At 35.6% G+C, this 10,252-nt stretch overlaps 1 protein-coding gene across 2 annotated transcripts in view; it reads left to right on the top strand.

Moving 5' to 3' along the window:
* The first annotated feature begins 217 nt into the window (after positions 1–217).
* Positions 218–10,252, top strand: part of LOC120514245 (collagen alpha-1(XXIV) chain) — a 327,082-nt gene continuing 317,047 nt past the window's right edge. For both annotated transcript variants that reach the window (XM_039734522.1, XM_039734521.1), the window contains exon 1: positions 218–687. In XM_039734522.1, coding sequence (XP_039590456.1) covers positions 632–687 — 56 coding nt within the window. In that variant the 5' untranslated portion in view covers positions 218–631. The remainder of the gene's footprint in view (positions 688–10,252) is intronic.

Raw genomic sequence — 10,252 nt, 5'->3', positions numbered from 1 at the left:
GAAAATTAAGATCGCCCATTTATATATTTGGGTTCAAGTGCACTGCAAACACACTTCATGGCGAGGTGGCCCACTGTGGATCAAATGAATGGGAGCATTGATGACCGAGAGGTAGGAAACTGATCTGGACTGTGATGTCACTAGTAAATTGGTGAAATTTAACACCCGGTCTCTGTAGTGTGGAGATCACCACGGCTCCCCTTAGAACACTGCGAGTTAAGGCATCTGCAGCAGTCATTGCCTGGAGGTACTCAGGGCTGGAGGAGGCTGAAGCGGCAGGGCTAGGATTGCAAGTCTGTGAAGACAATCCGAGCACAGTCCCGACAGGCAGGCACTTCTTGAAACATTAGATAAAACTAACCAAGACCGTAACTTTCTTCAGGTGGAAACTACTGACAGATTTGGTAGGAGGGCTGGAAACTGTGAGCAGGGCTTCGATTGTATGAGCTTTCCCGCACCCTGGATTCCCCCTATGATGTGGAAAGATTGGTAGAGGTGGCAGCTGACTCAGTAGAGATCTGAGTGGATCTTTCCTGTCCCGAACCTACCAAAGAAATTCCATGAACCCGTATTTTCTTCGGTGGAATTCTATTTTCAGTTAAAATTCAGCTGCTTGGACAAATGTATACAAATGCATTTAGGAGCCCAGAGGACAAGGAGTGGAATCGTTTCTCCAGCTTCCAAAGTGTAAGTAGTATGTTCGCTCAGTTACTGAAAATATATATAGGGGAAAACCTTTAAATTTTCCCAGACTTGCAAGAATGCAGGCACAGCTTGTAGACGTTAAACTGATGAGAGCCGTTCACTCCTATTGTCTCGTTTAAAGGCATACGGCTAGTACATTGCTTGGTGAGTTTATGTTAAAGTAATCATGCGCTGGTTAGGGGGCTGCTTCCTGGATTCTTTCCAGTGTCTTAAAACAAGGCTGCATACTTGGCAGTTCAGGGCTAATCATTTCTTTATGTGTTTATTCCTGGCGAATTTGCTGTCACATAACGAAATGACACTGTCGTAAAATTGCAGTACTTTTCAGATTAGTTTTAAGTGCAGCTTTATAGTGCCTGTTCCTTTTCTCAAAGAACGTCGAGCAAAGTTACCATATCATATATAAATGATATTTTATTTTATTTAACAGCGTTGATTTAAGATATTTTCTCAAATGAAGTAAACAGATTTGTATTCATGTAGTACCCTGAACCTTTTACAAAACAAATGGCATTTGATGATATCATCGTGCAGTGATTATAAATAGAATGCCACATGTACTGTGGCTCTGTACCCCCCCCATGACACTATTTACACAGGAAAAATCACACATACACACACACTCGCACATCAGTATCTTACAAAACAGTTGCATAGTGAAGAATGTCAATAGATTTCAAATAGTCGAAAGCACTGGAAAATTCTTGAAAAACGAAGATGCCTTAAGTATTTGTATGAACTTGTCAGAGCCATGCTGGGACAGATGCTGTACAAAGTGTCCTAAACATGCGGGCTAGGTTAGGAAAGGCACTCCGAAGTTTGCAAACCGAATATGAGAGTAACCATATGATACAAACAAAAAAGGTCTGCTCGACTGATTTGCTTTTCGTTTCTAATACCGCCCACACAGCAACATCCTTACAAGCATCAGTGGTGCGGTATAATTTAAAGGGAACAGGTAAACATACTTAATCGCAGAATACATGCACCAGTGGTTTATCTATGTGTAAGAGTTGATTCCAACAATAGTGCAAAATAAGAAGCTTACGGTCCTTCAGAAGTAAAAGAAGTGGCACTGTATGCTGAAATAGATTACAAATAATCAAAAAAAGGAGTAGGTAAAAACTTTAAAATATGCTGTATATGCCCTCAAGAAAGCGATTTTTTCAGGTAATATATTGATCGCATGTTGGCTCTCGAGCCATCCCTATGATCCAAACGATTTTTTGCTAGTGGATACAATGTCAAGCAAGGTTTCAGTAGATTTACCACTTCTAAGTACATAGAACTGGAATGAATCAACCACTGCTGCATTGCTCAACATTTTTTGCAGAATAGTTGGCAGTCCTTAGATGATTATAAGCCATTCACAACAGCAGCTACACTGTGCCGTCGTACTGGCGATTTAATGAAGCACTGCCTGAAGCAAAGGAAGAATTCCTAATGTGTGTTTGTCTGATTCAGTCCTGAGGAGGAAAATAATAAATCGCTCACTTTGTACTCTTTGCAAAAGTTACGCTGCGACGACCCACTTCATGGTGGTTTCTGATTTGAGACAGAGGACATGAGAGCCTGGAAATTCTGGGAGCCAATCTTCATATGAAAGCTTCCCTATTCTTCCGCTTTTATTTCTTCCGTATTAGAAGGAAGGTTTTAATTAACTTGCCTGTTACAATCATTACATCAGTCTGCCGTCTCGTGCAGAATATAAATCGAAAACCTCAGAAACCTGCAGTAAATACTTTAGACTTTCTTGTGCTCCAATATGCAATCTGTGCAGTCAGAGATTTTAAAATCGCAGTTCAAGCCACTACTAACAGATGTCTAAATATAATAAAACAAAAAGATGCAAGAGAAATTAGATAATCATTTTATATATATAGTCAATTACAAGGTATTAGTTTCAAGTTTTTATGTGGCACCAAAGAACTTTTTATTTAAATGCACATTTATCAATACTAATGACGTTCTTGCTCAAGTCTATGCCTTTTTAATTCATACGAAATTCAAGAGTATGTAAAATGCCTCTTCAGCTGATTACATGTAAAGAAGTGAGGCATATTATAATAATTATAACGTGAAATACATTTGATGTACATATAGTGACACAGTAATTTATTTCTAAAAGTCAATATTGTATGTCCTTTCTTTTTCTATTCATCTTTTACCTAAGATTGCACTAGAATATTTCAGCTGGCGTTGAATTTTTTTCAGTTTACCTGTGGATTTTAGTTGCTGTATGATAAGTCTGACAGTTTGGTGTTTTTGTGTTTACGTTTATGTGTAATATATCCTATCATTCCTAGTGTGTGGGCCTTGTGTAGAGCTAATTAGAAAGCTTGCAGAGTGTGTACACTAATGAAGACTTCTTTAGGATTACTAGAGAGTAGATTTAGATTATGTTTAAACCAGTTTATTTGTACCAGTAAACCTAGATCTGACATGTGTGGGATCTGCTAAAGTTTGAAATTTGAACATTTTAAAATATGGTGCATATTTTAAAAAATATTTTAAGTAACAAGTTTAGATTGGACATATATATATATATATATATATATATATATATATATATATATATATATATATATATATATATATATATATATATCTTGTCACAGAAAAATCTGACCTTTTTATTGAGGTTTTTTTTTTCATAAACTTTCCTAAAAGTTTCTAGAACATTCTGGTCTGACACTTATTTGTAAGGATGCACATGTTTGTTGTATCACAGGCCTGCTATTTTTATATTGTGTTTGTAACTGTACATAGCTGGGAGTGACAATATTTGGGATCACTAAATGAAGGAATGGATTGATGGTCTGCATGGTTGCACAGTAGTCAGTTTCTGAGTCACAGTTCCAGTGTTCTGGGTTTACTTCTGGTCTATTTAGAGTCATACATCCATGTTTGTTTAAGGGGGAGTGTGCTGTCTAATGGACTGGCAACCTGCCCAAGGTTGGTTCCCAATACTGCCTACATATGCCATGGCTTCCTCTTACCCTTTATTGGTCTAAGAGGCGATTCAGAAACATAATTTTCTTTGATTATCTTTATTACTTAACAAAGACTTCTCTGTGTTCATATTTCTAATTTTTCCTTTTTTAGCATTGTGGGGGTGTTTAAAAAGTTCAGCCCATCCATCCATTTTAATCCACTTATTCCTCTATAGGATTGAAAAGTGCTGAAGCCTTTCAAGTAGCACTGGTTTCAAGATGGAAATAACACTTGATAAAACCCCCTCATAGCTACATGTACACACAAACTTGTGTCAGGCCAATACAGGGACACCAACATGCACCTTTGTCATACTGAAGGAAAACAGAGTACTTGGAGAAAACCTACACTGACATGTTGACTACTTTTACATGGCATTAAGTTAGTGGCAGAACCAGGATTTAATCCCAGACGTCTGTAGACATGAGGCAGCGGAGTTATCAACTGTGTTATCAATCTCTGCTCCTAATCAATCTAACATTCTTCCTATCTTGTTAGGATGTTAAGTACATCCTATGGCTTTAAGCAGGAAAAACAATATTATTTTAGAATTACATTTTTTATCTGCTAGCATCAGTAGGACTTCAACATTTTAGATGATTCTGTACTTGCACGTGAGCCTGTACACTGCAGTTATCCAATTCAGGAGTGTTTCCCGCCTTTTTTCACTGCTTTTGGTTTAGGCTCCAGCTGTCTATTCTGCTCCCACTTTGAAGGTCTGTGTATTAAAGGTGTGTGAATGTTGGGGGGAGGGGGGCGGTGCAGGGGTGGAATATATTGCATTAGAATTTTGTAGCCTGTTTTGTTGCAATATGTTACAGATGTTCTCCAGAGTATTGAGATTTTTTTTTTTTTTGCAATTTGTGCCATATGACCATAGGAATCTTTGCTGCAGGGAATATAGAAGCATTTTATTGCTAATTGCATGGCAAAATACATTGCTTTCTCATTCCCACAGTGGGTGTGCTACAAACATTAACACTGCTGCACTAATGCATCCATATTTTAGTCAGATATTTGGGTTGCTTCTGCTTTTGCATGTTATTACAGTAGATAAAGTGCCTAATATAAAACGGGCAATTTGTAGGAATTTTCACATTAAAATCCAGTACTCAAGGAAGCTTTAAAACAGGATCCTTTTTCTAAATCCAACAGGCAAGAAGACTTGAAAGCTTATTTATTGTGAGTTAGAATTTCCAGTTCTCTCAAATTGATGCAATTAAATTAAAGTTGAAGAACTTTAATGAGGCTTTCTTGAAATTTCTTCTCACATTAGGTTGCAGCATTCACAAACTTCAGTAGTTGCAATATTTGCCTCTTTAGAAATAGTCCAAAGATCATCTTATTATGAAGTGTAAGTCTGCCCTGCGCTGCAACAGTGACCTATGAGCAAAAGAAAAGAATGTTAATGTCCTTAAAATAAAAAGAATAAGGGAATGTTAACCATCATAGAATGTTTCTTTAGTAATTAAAAACATCTTATCAGTATTTGAGAACTGAATATTGTTCAGAATATTTTACTTCTGAGTAAAAGTTTAGTTGTTTATAGTGAAAATAACAGGGTAATGGTCTATACATGTATCTCAGGGTTACCTGCATTTATGTAACCCAAAGAAATTTAAATACATATTTAACAGGAACTCATGCTGTGCAATTTGAGATCAGGGAAAGCTATCTAGATTGCCCAGGATTCTGGATTCAAAATCAAACAAATTCTACAGAATACATCTGCTTGTGGTTTTTCTTAATAACTTAACTAGGTTTTTTCCTATCATTGATAGGTTTTTGACCACAAGACTTGTTTTTTTTTGCTTTGGCTTTTAGTGGTTTCAATTTTGTTGATTCATTTTTGTTGCTTTTAAACTATGTCTGTTTCAAGCAAATAAAGTCTTTTTCCCTCCCTGTACATTTGCCGCTTTTTCAGCTATTTTCTAGCTCTGGCAGAACATCAGATTGATGCAGTTACCTTAGGACATGAGTATGAATTATAAAGACCATATACAGTAAACAGGACACACCAATCAAGCCATTAAAAGATCAACTAAGTTACTTATTTCAGCCTCTCTGATCATTTGGTGTTAATTATAGGCACATTTCATGCAAGCTTCAATTTAAGATCTGTTTTAAGAAGTTTATGTACATATACACTTCTTTTAGATTTGTATTTACTATATTAATGTTTTAAAAATTGCCTTCAGTATTATTTCTGTATATTTCTTACATTGTCAGCAGTTTTGATGTTTGAAAAATATATGGGTAATAATAAATTATAAGTATTACTGTAAGACTGAGAAATGTATCAACAAGTAATAATATGCAAAAATAGTTTGTTGTATGGTAATATGGACAAGTCATATTGTCAATATCCATTCATTCAGTTGGTTAGTATTGACAAGAAAATTATTACATCAGTAGTATGTCAATACATTTACTGTCAATAAATCATTTTGGATGTAATTTAATGCTTATGGTTAACACATTAGTATCTGCTGCTTTACAATGCCAAGGTGCTGTTTGACTTGCCAGCTGGGATTGAATTTATGTGTTGTTGGCATTTATTGCTCATATTCACTTGGGCTTTGTAAAGGTTCCAGCTTTTTCCACAGTTCAAACATGCTATTAAGTGGATTCACAACATGGAATTGACCTCATGTGCGAAAGTGTAATCCTATGAATGAGTATTGCCTATCTGGGTTTAGTTCTTGCCTTGTGTATGTTTTACAGTTTAAGCCAAAAATATCTTGGATGAAGCAATGAAAACACAGCACTTTATGTGCAAACTTTCAGTTTTTGGGTTCGTGACAAAAAATTGGCTACAAGTGACTTCTAGTTTCTTGTATACTGTATAAGTAGAAAGGCACTTGGAATTGTCTTTGCATAGTCTTGGATCTGTTTGTGCACTCATTGCTAAGTGTGGTCCTTTTAAAATGTATTTGCATTTTATACCAGAATCTTGTTTATCTTTTCCAATGGAATCTGTGTTTTGCTCTTCATACTACTGCAGACTTGATATATGGATTGACCTCACTCAAATTGACCACTTTAGTATTTCATCTTTTTAAATTCTCCCCATGATATAACTGTTCCTTGCCTTAGTGAGAAGTGGTTCATCATTGCTTACAAAAAAAGCCTTTGATTGTTTGTTCACTCACAGAAAAAGCATGCAAGGTTTTATTACAATAAATGAACACACAACAAGAGTAGGTGACTGAATTGTTCCTCTGAGATCTCAGATCATAGAGAAACATTGCAGTTGAAGTACTGAACAATTACAACTGCTTTAGGCAACTGTTTTAAAGAAAACACTTTTGAAATCTGTAAATTCCATTGAAATATTGGGTAAGTTATAGCAAAACACAGATCTAGTGCATCAAGTGGTACATCTTTATATATTTAAATGAAATTAGATGGCAAGAATATCCAGCCAGAAATCCAGTGTTATTGAGAACAATTTCTAGCAGAAGCAAGTAAAAATGTATTAAAATAAAAAATAAAACATTTAATAACATTTACCAAAAAGCTATTTTACACAGTAATAAAAAATGTGTTTTGGATTCCCATGTACAATGTAAAGTGGTTTTGTGAAATGTATTTGAAATGAGTAAGAGTCTAGCATCCAGATCAGCTCACTTACTCTGTTCTCCATCAATCATTCTTTCTGTTTTCTTAAACTGATTTAAAGTAACTGATACTAGGTCAGTAAGAACAAAGAGTAATATACTGTAAGTGTTCCCTTATTGTTGATTTCAGCAATAACAATTAAAAAGTTATAGATTATAGAAGTAAAGATAAAAAAGACAAAAAAGCAGTTCTATGTTCATGGATTTTTCCCTTTATTATTTATTGTAAAAAGCTTGTAGACAGAAATAAGGGTGTCATTATAGAGCTCTCCTGTGCACTTAAAGTAAAACAGATACGGTTTCCATTTCTGCTGTTGCATGTATGTGCCTTTATTAAGAGATATTTGCTGTGTTTAATATATTTTTTGAATAAATGTGCAAGGTATAAACGTAATTGTAAAATTTTGATGCCAGAATAAGTGGTGGACCAGTGTTAAATAGTACCATTTATAAAAGTTGATTTAATACTAGAGCCAGATTAACATCCACCCTGAGATGGCCCAGTAGCTATACAAATGTGCTGCTACTTGAATTTGAAGCCTACATCATTGACTGATAAACTGGTATTCTATAGCAGAGTTCTTTAGAGCCAGATAAAGAGAAAATCGTCTAATATTCAGGACACCTCATGTATAGTAGTACCACGTACCCTATTTTTAAAATATTTAAACACATGCACACAATTTATTCAGAGCTGCAGAAGGCATCAGAGGTGAACAGCTTATCACATATTAGACTAATTGTAGACAAGGCAGGTATGTAGTAAGTTGGAATCAGTCATTTTTTTGGCATGAGCAGTACTTAATGACTATTGTTGCTCACTTACTACCCATGTGCAATTTGTATGCTTTCCATGTGTTTCATGCAAAATCCAAAAGATGTTGATCCAGTTTGAGTGTTGGGTTTTGAATGAGTTTATCCTATCTATCTATCTATCTATCTATCTATCTATCTATCTATCTATCTATCTATCTATCTATCTATCTATCTATCTATCTATCTATCTATCTATCTATCTATCTATCTATCTATCTATCTATCTATCTATCTATCTATCTATCTATCTATCTATCTTTGTTTGTCCAATGCCCTGTCAAGGGTTAGATACTGTCTAGCACCCATTTCTGCAGAGAAAGACATTGACTTCTCTTGAGCCCTAAAATTTGATTTCATGGAGTCTTTAAATGGATGGATGGATTGGTTCTAATGGATGGGTTACCTGGACATTGAAACAGTGTTGAGTGTCAGCCTTAGCAAGACCAGGTACTTCCAACATTGTAATAGGTAGGCTCTGTGGAAACTCATCATGCCATTCTAGTATACTATTGCTTCTGAAACTGGGTTGTTAAGTTTGTTTTAAAAACCTCAAATACCAGTGGATGGCATGCTGCAGTTTAAAGTTATTACTACATTAGGTTGCCAGAGGCTGTTTAGATGTGAAGCTTCACATCTGATGCACTGCTTACAGTAGAAAAAAAATGAGTGCCAGGAGTTTGCAGGGCATGCTGGAGCATGATTCCGGATAACGTTTATAGCACCAGCATGGAGCTGATATGGATCTACGGTATATTATGTCTTGATTTAGTGATTAAAGCTTTGGATTTTAATCCACAGGTCTGGCAGCACAGTCCTTTTTTTCTGAGTTACAGTGTAACAATGAACAATTTAGTTAAGTAGCTTTACCTGAACAGCATAAAAAAGAAAAAAATATTAATACTGCTCAGTATACAAAAGAAAAAGAAAAAAAAAAAAAAACTCTTTTTTTTGTACTTAATAAAAAAAAGAAAGTTTAGTCTAATCCAGATCAAGTGCTTACAGGAGTATATGATTTGGACCATAGTTTGTACTGTAAACACAACAATTAGAAGTTTTTAAACTCAAGACAAGGTCATATTGAGTACATTTTATTAATGGGTTTACTCTATAAAACAGTGCAAAATACTTCCAAGTTTTATTTGATGGTGCTGTTTCTATTATATTTAAATGTCCTGCAATTTTAGGTAACATTTTACATCTTGCATTTAGTCAAGAGAATGGACAGAAACTTTTTTTTGGTCAGTTTATCTATCTATCTATCTATCTATCTATCTATCTATCTATCTATCTATCTATCTATCTATCTATCTATCTATCTATCTATCTATCTATCTATCAGTTATAATATTTATTTATTAGATTAGAGATTAGATCCCTTTATTGTCACATATATACATGTATATATGTATACTAGGGGGCTTACCCCCTAGTATATATGTATACTAGGGGGCTTACCCCCTGCACGCTTCGCTTTCCAATCCCTCTGGCCTGTGCTATGTGCCAGCCACTTTGCGTCTCTGCCGCTCGTGTTATGAAGAGGGGGGACTAAACGCACCCCAAGGAGACATGGTCACTCCTCCGAAACCCCTCTTAAACGGTGGTACAATGGGAAACAAATACATTTTTTTTTACCTCCTCTTTGCTCAATCAGCTGCTGGCTTGCTGCTGATGCTGTGCCGTGTGATCTGCTTTTCGCACGGTGCTTCGAACATTTAAAAGCCTGTACAGCAGCTGTCATGGTCATCTACTCTTTGTCTTTTATTTCCAGCACCGGGGGTGGTTAAATGTCTTGGCACAAAGTCTTGTCTCGAGGGGCGTGAGTTCTTGATATTTTAGTTTATAATTTAAAAAATGGAATACGAATCTGAAAATCTAACAACATCACATTAAAGTTTGATAAATTCTGAAAAGAATCATAGCAAACATATATATGTAGGTTGTGGTAAATAGGGGGTGCTGTCGTCCCCTTGAACCCTCAGATTTGACTCCAGACACCAGGTAAAAGTCCAAAGTCTGGATTTATTATAATAATCCAGTGCACAAAGCACCCTCCGCTCCCCAATACTCATAAACACAATGCTCCAATACAATAAACAATAATCAATTCCTCCACTCTC

This window comes from Polypterus senegalus, chromosome 14, assembly GCF_016835505.1.
Source record: "Polypterus senegalus isolate Bchr_013 chromosome 14, ASM1683550v1, whole genome shotgun sequence".
Taxonomy (NCBI): Eukaryota; Metazoa; Chordata; class Cladistia; order Polypteriformes; family Polypteridae; genus Polypterus; species Polypterus senegalus.
The sequence above is the reverse complement of the archived record's forward strand: the minus strand, read 5'-3'. Positions and strand labels throughout refer to the sequence as shown.